Source organism: Oncorhynchus kisutch, linkage group LG5 (genome assembly GCF_002021735.2).
Source record: "Oncorhynchus kisutch isolate 150728-3 linkage group LG5, Okis_V2, whole genome shotgun sequence".
Classification (NCBI taxonomy): Eukaryota; Metazoa; Chordata; class Actinopteri; order Salmoniformes; family Salmonidae; genus Oncorhynchus; species Oncorhynchus kisutch.
The window spans coordinates 49,040,071-49,059,155 of NC_034178.2; the positions used below are offsets into that span (position 1 = coordinate 49,040,071).

Genomic DNA, 19,085 nt, shown 5'->3' on the forward strand with positions numbered 1-19,085 from the left:
TATGACGGCTGCGTGGTCCCATGGTGTTTATACTTGATTACTATTGTTTGTACAGATGAACGTAGTACCTTCAGGCGTTTGGAAATTGCTCCCAAGGATGAACCAAACTTGTGGTGAGCCACAATTTTTTTTCTGAGGTCTTGGCTGATTTCTTTTGATTTTCCCATGATGTCAAGCAAAGAGGCACTGAGTTTGAAGGTTGGCCTTGAAATACATCCACAGGTACACCTCCAACTGACTCAAATTATGTCAATTAGCTTATCAGAAGCTTCTAAAGCCATGACATTCACTGTGATACAGTGAATTATAAGTGAAATAATCTGTCTGTAAACAATTGTTGGAAAAATGACTTGTCATGCACAAAGTAGATATCCTATCTGACTTGCCAAAACTATAGTTTGTTAACTTCTTATGGGCAGGTGGGACGGTAGCGTCCAACATCCGGTGAAATTGTAGAGCGCGAAATTCAAACTACAGTATTATAAATATTTAACTTTCATACAATCACAAGGGTAATACATCAAAATAAAGCTTAACTTCTTGTTAATCCAGCCGCTGTGTCAGATTTCAAAAAGGCTTTATGGCGAAAGCAAACCATGTGATTATCTAAGGACAGCGCTCCGCATACAAACACATGAAAAATATATTTCAACCAGGCAGGTGCGACACGAAAGTCAGAAATAGCGATATAAAAAATGCCTTACCTTTGATGATCTTCTTCTGTTGGCACTCCAAAAGGTTCCAGTTACATCACAAATGGTCATTTTGTTCGATAATGTCCTTCTTTATATCCATAAAAACTCAGTTTAGGTGGCGCGCTTCAGTCAATAATCCACCCAGTTTCCCTCCATCAACATGCAATCAAAATGAATCCCAAACGTTACTAATAGACTTTTCCAAACAAGTCAAACAACATTTATAATCAAACTTTAGGTACCCTAATACGTAAATAAATGATACAATTTAAGACGGAGAATCGTTATTGTCTTTACCGGAGAAAAATACCAAAGAATGCGCTCTCTTCCACGAGCTTGGAAACACTACAGCCAAAATGGGAGCCACTTCGAAAAACGACCATTTCTGGCTCATTTTTCCAAAAACCAGCCTGAAACTCATTCTAAAGACTGTTGACATCTAGTGTAATCCCAGATTGCAGTTCCTAGGGATGGTTTGTCCTTGGGGTTTTGCCTGCCATATCAGTTCTGTTATACTCACAGACATCATTTTAGAGTGTTTTCTATCCAAATCTACCAATTACATGCATATCCTAGCTTCTGGGCCTGAGTAACAGGCATTTTACTTTGGGCACGCTTTTCATCCAAACATCAAAATACTTCCCCCTACCCAAGAGAGGTTAACAAGACATTTGTGGAGTGGTTGAAAAACTAGTTTTAATGACTCCAACCTAAGTGTATGTAAACTTCCGACTTCAACTGTAAGTGTGATATTTACGTTTTTCATTTTTTATTCATTTGCTAAAATGTCTAAAAACCTGTTTTTGCTTTGTCATTATGGGGTATTGTATGTAGGTTGAAGAAGGGAAAAAACTATTAAATCAATTTCAGTATAAGTCTGTAACCAAACAAAATGGGGAAAAAGTCAAGGGGTCTGACTACTTTCCGAATTCACTGTATATACTCCCCACCTCTGCAGTACACCAGGGCTGCCCATAGACAAGGTGCAGTGGGACCTGTGTCATCTACCCATGAGAACCAGCTCAGTGGACATCATTATCACTGACATGCCCTTTGGGAAGAGGTAGATACCACTGTACTGTTTTAATTAGGACAGTCAACATAGACAGAACCTACCAACAAGTCTTCAATGGAGTAATTTATTAATTGAATGTATTCATATTGTTTACATGGCTGATGTGTATGTTGTGTGGTTTACTTATAGAATGGGCTCCAGAAAGAAGAACTGGGACCTGTATCCGCCCTGTGTAAAAGAGATGGCCCAGGTGTCCCGACCAGGCTCAGGGAAGGCTGTCATCCTGACCCAGGATAAGAAATGCTCTCAAAAGGCAATGTACCACACATACAGTAAGACTGTGTAATTCGTGGTGGAGTGGGGTGGACAGACGTGTCCTAACCTGTCTGTTCTGGAAGGCATCTGGAAAATTCCAGGGTTTCCAAAAAATGAGTAGTTGAGGAAGTTGGATCATATTGATTTCATTAATCCACAACAATATTATCTGTGTGAACAAACCTCTATTGTGAGAGTATAGTATGGACTGAGTCTACTCTGTTTCTGGTGTAGATGGGCCCTTGGCCAGATGGCTTTTCTCCAAGCAATACTGTGGTGTTTTAGCGTTAATGATTTGTGCAATGAATGTTTTGTGATGGGGTGTATCTGTCTTCCTCATGCCATATTGAGGGTTGGAGGACTCTGGCGGAAGCACCACACTGCCTGGGTCAATGTAGGTGGCCTACACGCAGGGGTGTTCCTCCTCAAACAGACAGCAGGGATCTTTGGCAAAACCCCAGAAGACGTCCGGGAACCACTAGAAGAAAAAGCAGCAAAGGAAAAGGAGGATAAGTGGCCAAGTTCAGCACCACCTATACAGAAATATAATTAGAAATGGCTGAAAAAATAACCTTTTGACATTTATTTATTCATTTGATTAACCTATTTTGCTGTTTTATGTTGTTGAAGGTCCAAAAGTGAGTATGTCTCATAGGGAAGCATTTCCTAAGTTTTACTGTATTTTTATTGACAGATGACATTTGGGTTAAGTAAAAAAATGTTGACGGCCTATTTATACAACCAGTTTCCTTTTCATGTTAAACCCCAGCGTTATACGAAGTTGTTGGGGTCTGAGTGCCAGTTATATAAATGCAATTAATGAATCATCCATGGTTCTTTTAGCTACAGTAGGTAAGCAAGGATATTGATTTACACACCAATTGTGCTGTTGAGGGAATGAGTTCAAATTACCACACCTCTCCACTCCATTGACGACTTGTAGGTAGGTAGCTAGGTTCTGTACGATGACTCTTATGGTCACTAAAACTTGTATTCAAACATGCCTAGATCAGTTGTTGATGTAATGGACTTTTTAATGACACTTACAGACTGTACACACTCATTCCCATGCATCACCCAGCTGTATATTCAATGACAACATTGTCTCATCCTAACATCAGTTATGTCTGCTGCTGTTGTGAAACAGATACACCATTGATGTGACATCAGTCCACCTCTTTTTACATTTGTGAGTTTGACACATCACCATAATCACTGAAATAAAAGTGGCTATGCAAGCTTTGTCTAAATATGACAGACTAGGTACATTTCAGTTTATTTTATAGAAATATCCGTTTTAAAATGTTGACCTGAATAACATGTAAGTAAGTGTAATTTTTTGAGGTAGGCAAGCCATGAGGTAGCCAAGTAAATACACACCTTTGTTTGCTGAAATCCATACTTTTTTAATAAAACGTCAATCAAATGTAACCACTGACTGTTTCCTCATTGCTGTTGCTCTAAGATGGCAACTCGAATGTCAATGTGCCGATTGAATATCAATGAGGAAACAGTCGGTGTTTGTTTTTGATTAACATTTTATTTAAAAAATATATTATTTTAGTAAACAAAGAAAAACCACGCAACAACAGGACATACTTAGGTACATGGTAAGAGTTTAAGAATTTACATTTTTGAAGTATCGACTGCATAGTGAGTCAAAGGTACATGTATTTCAAATAGTCTGCTCTCAACTCTATGGAGGCCACCCATGAAGACACGATATTATTGGAATATCATTATTTGGGATATTATCAAACCTAATCTGATTTAAATTCAGACACATGGGTGGGTTTGTTTTGTTTAGGCTTGGATGTATCTGGAAATGAAACTACGGCTCCATTAAATTCCTAGCCCTGAGTATCAGCTTTATAGCAACGTTGACAATTAAATGCCATGTTCCCGCGGTCGCGGAGACAACATGCACGGTAAACACGAATCTCCTGCGATACGGAATGAATCCACTCCCTAGTCATGGGTCCTACGTGAACTCGTGCAAATAGGAAGATGGATGAGGTCATATGACGTCAAGGTACACCCTGCAACGCCGTCATCGGATGACAAAATAAATAGCACTATATCTGATCAAGCCTGTAGTCTTAAATTATTCACATATATTCACTGCTGCGCACCAACGTGCAGGTACATCTTTCTAGAAATTGCGCTATGATTTGGACGATACTTTTGCTTGTCCAGGGCATGCTTCTCTTATTCGTACTTGTTTCGAAACGCTCCAGGTGAGTACCCTTTTCTAAAATGAATGTTCTATTCGGCTAATGTCTATGCTTGCACTGCATACATTGAATAGGTTTCTTCCTAGGTTTCTTCCTAGGTTTTGGCCTTTCTAGGGAGTTTTTCCTAGCCACCGTGCTTCTACACCTGCATTGCTTGCTGTTTGGGGTTTTAGGCTGGGTTTCTGTACAGCACTTTGAGATATCAGCTGATGTACGAAGAGCTATATAAATACATTTGATTTGATTTGATTTGATGCGTTCTGTATTATATTGTGGGCATTTCGAACGCGTTTTCACCTGTGCACATATTTGTTTAGCCCACTACTACTTATCTAATAGGTGTATTGCCTACCTAGCATAAACTAACCCAGCATAAAGTTGTATTTACCATAAACCTAAAGTCATCCAAATACATCTTAATAATATCATAGTTGTATTGAGCAGTAGATGAGTTACATGAGTTGTCGCCTGTCAATCCTTTTTGAGAGGGAAGGTTGAAATAATCCCGAGATTAACCAAAATTCAAGTGCTATTAAGGACTATTTTCACTGGCCAGTCTTAAATGTCAACTTTTGTGTCTCAAAGATCATAAAATCACATCTGTTTTCATCCTTGCTTATTGCTATATCGCTGGATAAATTGATGGGCTCATTCTACAATGAATGTTATTGGGAGAGTTCTGGCTTTATAATTTATTGGTTAAACTGTATCTACCTTACTCACAGCTGTGTCACACAATGTACTGGTAAGAGCCAGGCATGTGAAATTGAATAGTTAATTGATTCCGGATACAGTTACTATATCAACAGACAACATCTGTGTAATCAGTAACTTTGGTATGAACAAATATATAGGTTTGAATATTAGCTGTTCAAAATGAAATGGGTTTTCTTTCTATACAGGTCAGAGAAAGAGCCACCTTTAGACAAAGGAGTTATTCCATGGTTAGGCCACGCCCTTGAGTTTGGAAGAGATGCTGCCAAGTTTCTAAACCGTATGAAGGTGAAGCATGGCGATATCTTCACGGTAAGAGTGGTGATATGAAACACTTTCCTCAACATCATCAACCTAATATCTATACCTGAACCTGATCATCTGTTCTTGCCTAAATCCCTGAATACATATATAGTAGATGTAAATTCCTCACCATTCATGATACGTGTGTTGGTGTGTTCCACTTTTTGATTTTGTGTGTGTGTGTGTGTAGGTGCGTGTGGCTGGGCGCTATGTGACAGTGCTACTGGACCCCAGCTCTTATGATGCTGTGATAGAGGACTCTGTGTCCCTAGACTTCACACGCTACGCACAGGTTCTCATGGACAGAATATTCAGCCTGCAGCTCCCCCATCACAACCTTGCTGTAGAGAAGGCTCTAACAAAACAGTACGTCCCTATCCTTATCACACACTCATTTCTGTGTGATCAGCCCAAAAACAGCTGTACATGCCCATTGATACAGTCAGAGAATGACAAATTAAAGTTTTGACATATAAACGATTAAGGACAGCATTGTCCAGCCAATAACTGGATCCTTACACAGGTATAATATGCTACTGTGGGATGTTGCTTCCTGGCTCCACCGTAGTCTAACTCAAAAGTTTCACTCCCTGAGACAGAGAGGTGCCTGGGATCAGGGATTACCACATCGACCATCACAGATATCACTACCATCACCATGGCCTGATTAGCCTCATGTCATGTTATAAATGCATACTGTGTCAGAGTGCGGAGCAAATGCACTCACCTCCCACCATTCTGTTGATTGGCACTGTTGTGGAACTATCTCAGTCTCTCACAGTCATATTGTCTTGCAGAATATCTAGGCCGTTGTGTAGGTTACAGTGCTATAGTCCTTTTCTTCTGGCTTTATAGAGCATAGATGTCAAGCTCTCTGTAATGGATGTTGAATCTACAGAGCAGCATTTTGTACCCTGCCACACAGGTGTACTGCACTGACATATCCTCCAGCCCAAACTTTATAGTTCAGACTGATCAGTTACAGTATTTCCACAGGCAACACCTATGTTTTTTAGTGTTATTCCATAGAGGCGTGATACTACACCTGTCTTCACAGTGCCATTACTTAAGTAAATAAGCATTGTCCGAGCCAAAGCAACCCATAGTAAACCCCGGAACAGAATGCTAGTCTTTTACACAATTAGGTAAAAGTGAATTACAGGTTTGGCCTTGGTGACATCATATATGACAAACATTCCTTTCTCTTGACCTTAAACCTTTGTACCCTCAGGCACTTTGAGGGCGGGAGCCTATCCTGCCTGAGCAGCACCATGCATCGCCACCTCCAGTCCCTGCTGCTGCAAGCCCAGAGGCCCTGTCACAACCAGACCGACTGGAACACGGACGGGCTCTTCAGCTTCTGTTACAGTCTTCTCTTCAGGTACGAACGGAAGAGTTCCTATACCTCCTTCCCTTCTTCACTCACTCATTCACCCACGCGTCCCCAAGGGCCTACGTCAAACGCCTGGGATAAACAGTTTACTTACCAGCCCGTTTCACAAGCCACTTGTTTGTAAATACACCAGTAAGAATGTATAGTGACACATAAGAGGCATCTAATGAAAAGAAAGAGCAGTGCTCTCATGAAATTCCTCTTTAAGGCTGCCCTTCCTGTAGAACTCCCCCGGCTACACACTTTAAAAGGGTTTTTATTTATAGTGTTGCCAGAGATGTTTGAGATGGTCATTTAAACATTCAGCATCCTAATGGGGACCAGAGGACTTAGTGATTACTTCTGTTAACATTAGGCAACATCATTACTTAATAGGTCAGACACCGTGAAGCAGGGGTTCTCAAAGTGGGGTCTGCGGCCATACTGCATGTGGTCCACAGGCAGATCTCAAAATATAACATGAATTAAGTTGTATTTTTTATTAATATTACTAACAACAACAGATGAATATATCCCTTGGCCAAAATAATTGTAATCTACAAGTTATACATTTTTCAACTGGATACTTCTTTTATTTCCCCAAAATGTTTTGTTAACATAAATGCACTGTAATGTAAGCTTTTTAAAAAATGGCATTATGGGTATAATTGCAGAATATTACCTTGAAAACGGCTTCATTTTCTCTCCAATGCCAAGAGGCGTGCCTTTATAATGTTCCTTCCCAGGGACTGAGACTTGGTAGAAGTCCTTGTATGCTATTATTATGTCACTCGAACTATGTTCTAATTATGTCTGGTCCCTGATGAATTTACTATCACAAAAGGGGTCCCTGGCCCCAAAACATTTGAAAAATCCTGCAGTGAAGTAATCTAGAATGAGGAAGATTTATACTAAATAAGACGTTTATACTTGTAATACCCCACACTGTGAACAGTTTAGGTGGGTGGGCAGTGGCAGGTGTGACACAGGAAGTGTTTTTTTTTTTCAACATGCCACTCTACAACCACACTCACCAGCCCACTCTCTCTCTCTTTCAGGGCAGGGTACCTCACACTTTTTGGAGGGGAGCAGAACAACAACAGAACAGACCCCACTGACGTCTATGAGGAGTACCGGAAGTTTGACAACCTCCTGACCAAAATGGCCAGGACCACACTGAAACCAGGTGACTACATGAAACATGGTCTCTGAAAGAAACATTGTGAGCCACAAGGTTTTACATTTGTGGAAAGGTACATTGGCAGCTTCGTGTGGGAGTTGATCAATAGAAGTGATGTGTCCGATCTTAGGGCTTAATTCAGTTTGGATGTGGTATTATAGTTTGATTGTTTTACCCTTATGTAAACTCAGCAAAAAAAGAAACGCCCCTTTTTCAGGACCCTGTCTTTCAAAGATATTTCGTAAAAATCCAAATAACTTCACAGATCTTCACTGTAAAGGGTTTAAACACTGTTTCCCATGCTTGTTCAATGAACCATAAACAATGAATGAACATGCACCTGTGGAAAGGTCGTTAAGACACTAACAGCTTACAGACGGTAGGCAATTAAGGTCACGGTTATGAAAACTTAGGACACTAAAGAGGCCTTTCTACTGACTCTGAAAAACACCAAAAGAAAGATGCCCAGGGTCCCTGCTCATCTGCGTGAACGTGCCTTAGTCATGCTGCAAGGAGGCATGAGGACTGCAGATGTGGCCAGGGAAATAAATGTGGCCAGCGCTACAGGGAGACCGGATGGGCAGCTGATCGTCCTCACAGTGGCAGACCACGTGTAACAACACCTGCACAGGATCGGTACATCCGAACATCACACCTGTGGGACAGGAACAGGATGGCAACAACAACAACTGTTACACCAGGAACGCACAATCCCTCCATCAGTGCTCAGACTGTCTGCAATAGGCTGAGAGACGCTGGACTAAGGGCTTGTTGGCCTGTTGTAAGGGAGATCCTCACCAGACATCACCGGCAACAACGTCGCCTATGAGCACTAACCCACCGTCGCTGGACCAGACGGGACTGGCAAAAAGTGCTCTTCACTGATGAGTCACGGTTTTCGTCTCACCAGGGGTGATGGTCGGATTTGCGTTTATTGTCAAAGGAATGAGCGTTACACCGAGGCCTGTACTCTGGAGCGGGATCGATTTTGGAGGTGAAGGGTCCGTCATGGTCTGGGGCGGTGTGTCACAGTATCATCGGATTGAGCTTGTTGTCATTGTAGGCAATCTCAACACTGTGTGTTACAGGGAAGACATCCTCCTCCCTCATGTGGTACCCTTCCTGCAGGCTCATCCTGACATGACCCTCCAGAATGACAATGCCACCAGCCCTACTGCTCGTTCAGTGCGTAATTTTCTGCAAGACAGGAATGTCAGTGTTCTGCCATGGCCAGCGAAGAGCCCGGATCTCAATCCCATTGAGCACGTCTGGGACCTGTTGGATTGGAGGGTGGGAGCTAAGGCCATTCCCCCCAGAAATATCCGGGAACTTGCAGGTGCCTTGGTGGAAGAGTGGGGTTACATCTCACAGCAATAACTGGCAAATCTGGTGCAGTCCATGAGGAGGAGATGCACTGCAGTACATAATGCAGCTGGTGGCCACACCAGATACTGACTGTTACTTTTGATTTTGACCCCCCCCCATTGTTCAGGGACACATTTTTACCTTTCTGTTAGTCACATGTCAGTGGAACTTGTTCAGTTTATGTCTCAGTTGTTGAATCTTGTTATGTTCATACAAAGATTTACACATGTTAAGTTTTCTGAAAATAAACGCAGTTGACAGTGAGAGGGCGTTTCGTTTTTTGCTGAGTTTATTATAAAGTCTGAATAGAGGAATAATTCAATCTGTATTATCCCCGATCACTTTATGACTCCGATTTGTATATATATCATTGAGTCGGCTGGCTGTTTGTGATTTGTCATATTTGTCATTGTATGGACTCACTGTGGGGTGGCAGGGTAGCCTAGTGGTTAGAGTGTTGGACTAGTAACTGGAAGGTTGCAAGGTCAAACCCCTGAGCTGACAAGGTACAGATCTGTCTTTCTGCCCCTGAACAGGCAGTTAACCCACTGTTCCTAGGCTGTCATTGAAAATAAGAATTTGTTCTTAACTGACTTGCCTAGTTAAATAAAGGTAAAATAGTTTGTAAATAAGTAGTGTGTTTCTTGCTTGCCATAGTGCGGTCACTGCAGTGAATTACTTTATCTAAGCGGGTCATATGTTTGAAGCTAATTTCCGACTCCAATTGTCTTAATTACTCATGGTCCCTATGTCATTTATTCTCAGTCATACACCTTCTTCATCTACAGGCTCTATCTGATGTCACCTGACACACCTGTCTGTCCTCTCACTATCACCTGTCCTTTTCACCTCCTTATATCTGATCTTACTGTTCTCTAACTATACATATTATATTTGTTTGTTCCTCCCAGCTTACTCCTACATATCTCCTGTTTCTGTCCCACCGTGTCACTGATGTCACCTCTTTCTATTCAAATGGCATATTTGTTCATCTGTCTTATCTTGCATGTCACACCTATTACTCACTCTTCATGTTTCCCATGTTCATGTTACACACCTCTCCCACCCGTCTCTGTTTTCAGGATTATGTCACCTGTATCTCTATCGACACTTGACTCACTAATCAAATGATCTCATCTGTTTTACCCATGTGTGTCTGTGTTTACTCTTGACTCACCTGCCTGTGTGTTCCTGTCTGTGTGTGTGTGTCAGAGGAGAAGCGGACCGCCCAGAGTGTGAGGGGGCGTCTGTGGGAGTTGTTGGCCCCGGCGGGGCTAGGAGAGGGCTCCGGGTCCAGCCCCTGGCTGAGAGACTACAGGCACCTTCTGCAGGAAGAGGGAGCTGACGAGGAAACTCAGAGGAGAGCCCTGCTGCTGCAGCTTTGGGCCACACAGGTGAGTCATAGGCACTGCCCCATCTCACCTCACCTCCCTAAGAGGAGTAGTGGCCTGTCATTGTCACAAAGCAAGGGCTGCCCAGCTATTTAAAGATGTTCTGAATAGGTCTTGTGAACGATTGGTGAAAATCCCTGTTGTTCCATTGCACCCATAGAAAAATTAATTTCTATTCAATAGCTTTTTGGAGGTGGGCCAACAATGATACCTGGTAATACAGAAGCATGCCCTCCTGGCTAGCAGCCATCTTAAACATGAACATTTTCCAATACAAAGACACTCACATGCCAATGTCAGATGCTAGACTCGACTGGTTAAAGATGTTACCCTTTGTGAAATTCAGCTACCCACACGGTGTGCCTCTCAAATTCTGTTTATACTGTACCTGTTTGTCAACCACACCTTACGCTTTGTCCAACCACTGTAGAATACTTTTGTGGTTAGTGATTATTTTTGAAAGACTATAAATAAATCCTAGCACATTCAGTTCTTTAAGATGAATACTAATGCTGTATTCTCAACCACTGGAGTGTATGGAAAAACCCTAGAACTATTAGACCTTATTTTAGTGTTATTTTATTTATTTTACCTTTATTTAACCAGGCAAGTCAGTTAAGAACACATTCTTATTTTCAATGACGGCCTGGGAACAGGGGCAGAACGACAGATTTGTACCTCAGCTTGGGGGTTTGAACTCGCAACCTTCAGGTTACTAGTCCAACACTCTAACCACTAGGCTATGCTGCCGCCCCAGGAGGGGACAGACATCCTGTCCCTATGTTAGACTACTGCAAGTTCCAGTAGGCTCCAACTAAACATGGCCTCAGTGGGATGTTCTCAAGCTCTCTTTAATGCTAGAATGGTTGTTACAGAGCTACTGTTGTCTGCTCCTCCTGCTCAAACAAGGACTTCCCTAATAAAAGATGGTAACGAGTGTAATACGCATCTTTACCACAAGAGTGCACTAGTAGCCTGTTTATGTCCTTTAGATAAAAGGGTCTGACTCCAGCTAAACAGATACTTTTTGGAGGAATCCCAAGATGGCAAAAGTACACACTATGATACCAAGAACATTCTGAGTAGACTCTGAGTACTCAGCTCCTGCTTAGCATGGTTGGGGTTAATTCCATTTAAATTCCAGTCAGTTCAAAAGGTACACTGTAATTCCAATTGTCTTCAATGCTTTTCAATGAAGAAACTTTCTGAATTGGAATTTGGTTTACTTTCTGAATTTACTGGAATTCAAATGGAATTACCCCAACCCTGCTGCTTAGACATATTACGTCACTCATTGAGCACTGATAACCGCATCTACAATGTCACACAGCCACATGATCTACCATCATCATGCCACTCTTGATTGTAATTTTTCAGTTCCCCTAAGAATGTAGTGAAGAACATAAGGTGTTACCACAACAAATAATCTGTGTATTATATTGTATGTAATTCCTGGATAGTGTATAGTGCAGCATATTACATGGCTAGTGCTGAGAGATGAACCAAAATGTATTTTTCTAAATATTTTTTTGACAACTAATTGACTGACGTCTGTTCAATTATTTGAATTCCATCTCCTTCATTTTTTTTCTGTGAGCTCAATGTACAGTTTCTGTAGGGATAAATCAGATCAAGCTTGGACTGTGCGATGGAGTTGTCGTGGTAAAAAACTACAATGACCATAATCCATTACGCACCTGCTTAAACTTGTCCGGTCTGTGCAGAGCAAGACACAGAGACTGAGAACGTACTATCTAGAGGGATAGAAAGCGGAGTGCTAAGTGATTGATAGTTGGCATTCAGCAGTCCTAAAAGTATGTCTTATTTCCTTTTGAAGAATTACTAAAATAGTGATTTTGTCAGACCGCGTTGGCAGCCCCTCTCTATGAGAGGATGACGTGGAATGAAATAATCAAATAAAACAAATATTTTGTTAAAGTAATGTGAATAAATTATAGTTAATTAGTGATAAGCAATAATGGGCAGTCACCACCACCATGGAACTTTTATTCATTATTTAATTCTGTGTTACAGCTTTCAACCCACATAATGCATAGTGCATGTAATGTAAAAAAAAAACGTTTTTAAACATGATTATTTTTTTTCACGATCGAACCAAAACCGAACCGACCTCAAAAAGCACTAATCGCTCAGCACTATACATGGCAAACATTGTTTAGTCCGGAGTCGATGTAAATTCAGTGGTCTTTCCACTCATGTACAAACACAGACAGATGGCCAGGACAGCCCAGTGTGCCCCGAACACTCCATATTGAGTCTCTTTGATGTCTAATGGCTTGTCTTTTATAGTAACCATTACAGCACCTACTCTCTGACAGTAGCCATAACACGGTGCTCTATCATAGACACAGGAAAGGAACCAGTCAAATTCATTAGGCCTTGTGATTTAACTATATGAACAAGTGATGCTTTCCCCTATGAGAGAAAATAGTAAGAGCTGTCATGTGGTGTGTAATGTTCTCTTCTCCGGTTACATAATTGCTACCTGCACAGTCTCACTGTGAGAACCATCGGAAAGGGAACTCGCTGTGTCATTGCCTTCATGTCAACCTTCATTTGTTGCCAGGGTAACGTTGGACCTGCTGCATTCTGGCTGTTAGGTTTCCTGTTGACAAACCCTGAGGCCATGAGGGCGGTGAGAAGAGAGTTCAGCAGCATCTCCGAGCAGGACTCTGCAAAGTGTCCCCTACTGGACAGGCTGCAGCACACACCTGTGTTTGGTGAGGGTTTTTTGTTTACTGGGTATATGCACAAAGACAAGCAGCTTCATCCCTATGGGTAAATGTACCTTAATGAACAGAGTAGAGAGAAAAGAGGGGGGGGGGCAGTTGAAGACACACATATATATACACACACACTGTTCCCAGGTGAGTGGCCACACATACAGTAGTCTTTGCCTGAGACCCTAATGAGCTCAATGACTAAAGGACCAGGGCAGATCCACCTGCTCAGGCCCTGAAAGTTGCTCTCAATGATCTAATGGCTCCCATGTCACCATCAACAGGTGCTCTAACCTCTGGTGCAAATAATGAGCACATAGGGAAAGTGCCACCTACCTGAAGATAGAAACCTGCCTTTAGCCCTAAACATGTATTCAACCTTTATTTAACTAGGCAAGTCTATTCATAACTATTCTCAAGGGACTCCTCAAATGAGAATGACCTTAGCGAATCTATTACGAGGACAAAACATCTGTATGCTTAATGAGTCTGTGTATATTAGTGTTCATCGTCTTCTTTTCTTTGTCTACTCTATCCCAGACAGTGCCTTAGAGGAGACTCTGAGGCTCAGTGCTGCCCCGTTCATCACCAGAGAGGTAGTGCAGGAAAAGACCCTGCAAATGGCCAATGGGCAGGAGTACCAGCTCAGGAGGGGGGACAGAGTGTGTCTGTTCCCCTTCATTAGCCCTCAGATGGATCCTGAGATCCACCAGGAACCACAGGTATGGATGTTAGTTGCCTCTCACACATGAACAAATAATAGCTCCCTAATAATGGACAATAAAGTTTAGTTTCAAATCCATCTGCGCATGTTCTGTCTATCCAACAACCCTAGTTGTATTAATTGTGTAACACAGGTTAAAGATAAGGTACAGTAATAAGTATTGACGTTTGTTTACGTCAGGAGGAAGCACACCTACACAGTTTCTAAAGTGCCCCTGGATTACCCAAGATACAGAGAGAGGGGTTAAACCTAGGACATTGTAAGGCACTTGAACACAAATAGAAATAGGAGTGGGAAGGGAGTTAGCTTGTTACACAGCTGAATCATTGCTTTGTCCTTCACCCTACAGTACCAGGCAGTTAGTGGAATACACATGGAAATTGTAGTAAATGATTGGGTAGTAACAGGCTATTATTGCCATCTGATATGATATGGTTCTGTGCAGCAGGAAGTGTGGGGGAACAGTCATGTGTGATCATCATTTGTCAGTATGACCTGAGTTCACTGCTTTACCTCCCTGCGTTTCCTGTCATAGAGATTCAAGTATGAGCGCTTCCTCAACAAGGATGGATCTGTGAAGAAGGACTTCTTTAAAGGAGGGAGACGGCTCAAGTACTACACCATGCCATGGGGCGCAGGCACCAACGGCTGTGTGGGCAAACGCTTTGCCATCAACTCCATCAGACAGTGAGTATCTCTGAGTGTTCCTTATGGGTCTTAGGGGGAGGGCAGAGGAGGTCAGAGGTCCCCACTTCACCAGAATCAAGGACAGACTTCATTCTGTGATTGATTAGCTCACCTCACAGCAAATGCCATTATAGGAAGAGGGAAGGCTTAGCAGCTGACTTTTACTGCACAGGCTTCTCCAGGTGTCTATGCAAGATTGGGTTACAGTGACATGAATTTCACTGCTATGCAAATAGAACATGCCAAAATAAAATACAAATGGATTCTACAAAAACTGGTGGGTGCAATGGTCAATGTTACAGTTTAGGCACATTTATAATGTATTAATGCCAACAACTCACCTGTTGTGTCTTTATCTGTGTGTTCAGGTTTGTGTATCTGGTCCTGTCTCATCTGGAACTGGAGCGGTGTGACTCAGAGGCTCAGATGCCAGAGGTGAACTCCAGTCGCTATGGGTTTGGAATGTTGCAGCCTGAAGGAGACCTGGCCATCAGATATAAACCTAGACATTCACATTGAAGACATGATGTTGAGATCTCTCAAACCAGACGTGAAGTCTGGTTTGTGAAGTTTAGGCTAATTTTAAAAAATGTATGACAATATGTCCATATAATGTATTGTATCTATTTTTGTATCAGCACAAATGTACAGTGTAATTTGTTATTTATCTTTAATTATAATGTATATATTTCACTTTAAAATGGTCACTTCATAACAATAAAATTGTTTTTTGTTCTACACTATTTTGTTTGTAAAATAAGTTGTATCAATGATTAACCTGGCTCCATAAAACCAGCTTCAAGTGTTTAAAGTGCATTATGTATAAACTATTGCACCACCTTAATTAGAAATATTTGTAAAAACATTTTCACAACAAAACACCAATTTGGAGCTTATCCCAGTGATGAACGTGTCCTAAATCCCCTCCAGTCCCATGATGGTGTAAATTGCATCAGGGGAACTAACTCACTGTTCCCTGGGCACCGAAGATGTGGATGTCATTAAGGCAGCCCCTGCACTTCTCTGATTCAACTGACTACGTAGCCTTATGTATTTGGTGGAGTAATTGGGCGGCTGGCGCTCTTTAAACAGATCAAACCACACATTTGTCACACTAACCATGTTTCCATAGGCAGAGAGTAAAATCATACATGTTAAAACCATTCTAATAATTTGTTCGTTCGACATGGTGGGATCTTTTTGTGTCAATGCGATAAATGGCAGTGGTAACGCCTTTATGCTTCAAATATTGATATAACTATCATATCGAAGTACATTTGGAGTCGCAAGATGATAGGGTGTGTAGTCCTCCCACTACGACTCGGGAAACCATACAGTGTATTAGGCTACGGATTGAATAACTTCAACTTCACAGGGTGATGGTAGTGCATGGTGATATTGATGCTGCTTTTCAATACATATCTAGGGTTTTATTCTAGTGACATGATAATAGATGCTTGACTGCCATTTGACAAATACAAATATTCTTGCTCTTAGACTATCCATAATCATCTCATGTAGACTAGCCTACGTGCACTGTATCTGCAAACTGTTGGCTAGAGCGCACGTGCCAAGACCATATTAGGCACACATTTACTATTTAGCAACAGTTTTTGTGACCGAACGATCCGTAAAGGTGAAATTGCGATGGAAACGCATTTAACTTTAGGTTTTTATTCGGTACATGAAAACTTAAGTGAATAAGTACATTTTGTGTGCTCTACATCACCACGCAGGGATTTTTATCCACAAGTCCATTTGGTGGAGATACAACACTGGTAGGGGAAATGTGCCTTTAACACAGTTTTTTAAATATTCCCATGAAAATTGGCCGCTATTTTGATTTATTTATAACCTCGCTCTTTTGTTCATTAGGGAGTGAACGTTATTTATAATAATGGTTACATGGAGAAAATCAGACCTCTGAAATGAAAATGGCTGGTCACCCCTTCAGCATAATACACAGTGTTCAAACATTAAGAACACCTCCTACTGTAATATTGAGTTGCAACGAAACTGTCCCTGTTTGCAAATAATTTCATCTAAGATGTCATTGGGAATCTAAGCATGGTACTTTCAAAAGCAAGGCCTACCTTTCCACCCCAGGCAGAGTAGGCCTACCGACGCAGAATGTAAGCTTTAATTAACTTGTTATGGCTGGGGGCAGTATTGAGTAGCTTGGATGAATAAGGTGCCCAGAGTTAACTGTCTGCTACTCAGGCCCAGCTGCTAATATATGCATATTATTAGTAGATTTCGATAGAAAACACTCTGAAGTTTCTAAAACGGTTTGAATGATGTCTGTGAGTATAACAGGGCAGGAAAAAACCTGAGAAAAAATCTAACCAGGAAGTGGGAAATCTGAGGTTTGTAGTTTTTCAACTCTATCCCTATCGAATGCACAGTGTCTATGGGGTCAAATTGCACTTCCTAAGGCTTCCACTAGATGTCAATAGAATTGGCGGAGCTTTACCTAGCATGGACTTGTAGATGACCTGGAGCCAGTGGGTCTGGCGACGAATATGTAGCGAGGGCCAGCCGACTAGAGCATACAAGTCGCAGTGGTGGGTGGTATAAGGTTCTTTAGTGACAAAACGGATGGCACTGTGATAAACTGCATCCAGTTTGCTGAGTAGAGTGTTGGAAGCAATTTTGTAGATGACATCGCCGAAGTCGAGGATCGGTAGGATAGTCAGTTTTACTAGGGTAAGTTTGGCGGCATGAGTGAAGGAGGCTTTGTTGCGGAATAGAAAGCCGACTCTTGATTTGATTTTCGATTGGAGATGTTTGATATGAGTCTGGAAGGAGAGTTTACAGTCTAACCAGACACCTAGGTACTTATAGATGTCCACATATTCAAGGTCGGAACCATCCAGGGTGGTGATGCTGGTCAGGCGTGCAGGCGAGTTTACAGTCTAACCAGACACCTAGGTACTTATAGATGTCCACATATTCAAGGTCGGAACCATCCAGGGTGGTGATGCTGGTCAGGCGTGCGGGTGCAGGCAGCGAACGGTTGAAAAGCATGCATTTGGTTTTACTAGCGTTTAAGAGCAGTTGGAGGCCACGGAAGGAGTGCTGTATGGCATTGAAGCTCGTTTGGAGGTTAGATAGCACAGTGTCCAAGGACGGGCCGGAAGTATATAGAATGGTGTCGTCTGCGTAGAGGTGGATCAGGGAATCGCCCGCAGCAAGAGCAACATCATTGATATATACAGAGAAAAGAGTCGGCCCGAGGATTGAACCCTGTGGCACCCCCATAGAGATTTTTAAAGGCAGTAAATGAGGCTGAACTAACTGTTTCACTGCCAGACAAGGCTCTGCTGATAGCTAGGTCTAGCAGTGGTAAGGTGTTGGGTGCTCTGATGTTGGGACAGCTTTATGTAAGCTCTAACAGTTTGTGTGCCACCTTAATAGTGCAATTAATGTTGTGTTGTGTAGTGTCTTTGCTGGCATGTAACTAAAACAAATGTTTTATGTTTGCCCCACCAATATTCACATGCTAAAATCGCCACTGATATAGCCTAATTAAACAAGTAATTCTAAAACATTAAGAAATATTGAAATTTCACCAATTACAAATTATATGACCCTCCCCTGGACTATATTTTTAAAATACTAAACCCTCCCCTTGACTGAAATTGAAAAAGCATGACCCTCCCCCATTTTCTTCCATGTGACCATTCTGTAAATTTCGATCCGTCCCGAATAATCTCATCATGTAGGTTATATTCGCAATGTATCTGCAAGCTGTGGGCTAGAGCACACTTGCCAATACCAGAGTGGGCACATAAATGCAACCTTTTTTTGTGGCAAAACCATCTGTAGAGTTGAAAATACGACCGAAACCGATTTAACTTGTATTTTTTATTCGGTACATGGGAATGTAACCACAAAAAAAGCCTTTTATCCGGAACAAGTCAAGTTGAAGGAAACACACCTATGGTGAAAAAATGTGTATATTGTTTTTATGCGCATTTTAGAATATTAGCATGAAAATCGTTTGCCAATTGGATGGAAACTTACAAACACCTGTCCTCTATTGCGCACAATAGTGCTGAACCCAGTGATTGCTGCTTGATTTGTAGTCTTTATGGTTTTGTGTCATTGTGTATATGTTGGCCATTGATCATGCCCACTGCAGAGGAGACCAAAACAACTGTGCCCTGCCAAGACTGTAAACATCGTTTAAAAAAATATATACTCCAATGCACACTGTTGTTCCATGTCGCAAAGAGTGGGGCACAAAGAGAGAGCAACTGCGTAATTTCTCATCACCCTATAGCCCTAGCTGCGCTTTACAATAAATCATTGCAGCTGAAGCCTGAAGGTTACCTATTTATGTAGTA

At 41.8% G+C, this 19,085-nt stretch overlaps 1 protein-coding gene and 1 pseudogene across 1 annotated transcript; both read left to right on the forward strand.

The window, feature by feature from the left end:
- The window catches only part of LOC109891578 (THUMP domain-containing protein 3-like), a 34,350-nt pseudogene extending 31,372 nt beyond the window's left edge, over window positions 1-2,978 (forward strand).
- A 1,039-nt stretch (window positions 2,979-4,017) lies between these two features.
- LOC109890241 (prostacyclin synthase-like) lies at window positions 4,018-15,479 on the forward strand. The gene is made up of 10 exons (XM_020482225.2): window positions 4,018-4,262; window positions 5,162-5,285; window positions 5,467-5,642; window positions 6,508-6,657; window positions 7,707-7,834; window positions 10,406-10,587; window positions 13,172-13,325; window positions 13,866-14,047; window positions 14,585-14,736; window positions 15,105-15,479. The coding sequence occupies exons 1-10, from the start codon at window positions 4,192-4,194 to the stop codon at window positions 15,253-15,255; spliced, it is 1,470 nt and encodes a 489-aa protein (XP_020337814.1). The 5' UTR covers window positions 4,018-4,191; the 3' UTR covers window positions 15,256-15,479.
- The last annotated feature ends 3,606 nt before the right edge of the window (window positions 15,480-19,085 follow it).

Coding starts and splice junctions, on each gene's coding strand:
- LOC109890241 (XM_020482225.2), top strand. CDS start 4,192: ATGATTTGGACGATACTTTTGCTTGTCCAGGGCATGCTTCTCTTATTC. Junction 5,643..6,507: donor GAGAAGGCTCTAACAAAACA/GTACGTCCCTAT, acceptor TTGTACCCTCAG/GCACTTTGAGGGCGGGAGCC. Junction 14,048..14,584: donor AGATCCACCAGGAACCACAG/GTATGGATGTTA, acceptor TTCCTGTCATAG/AGATTCAAGTATGAGCGCTT.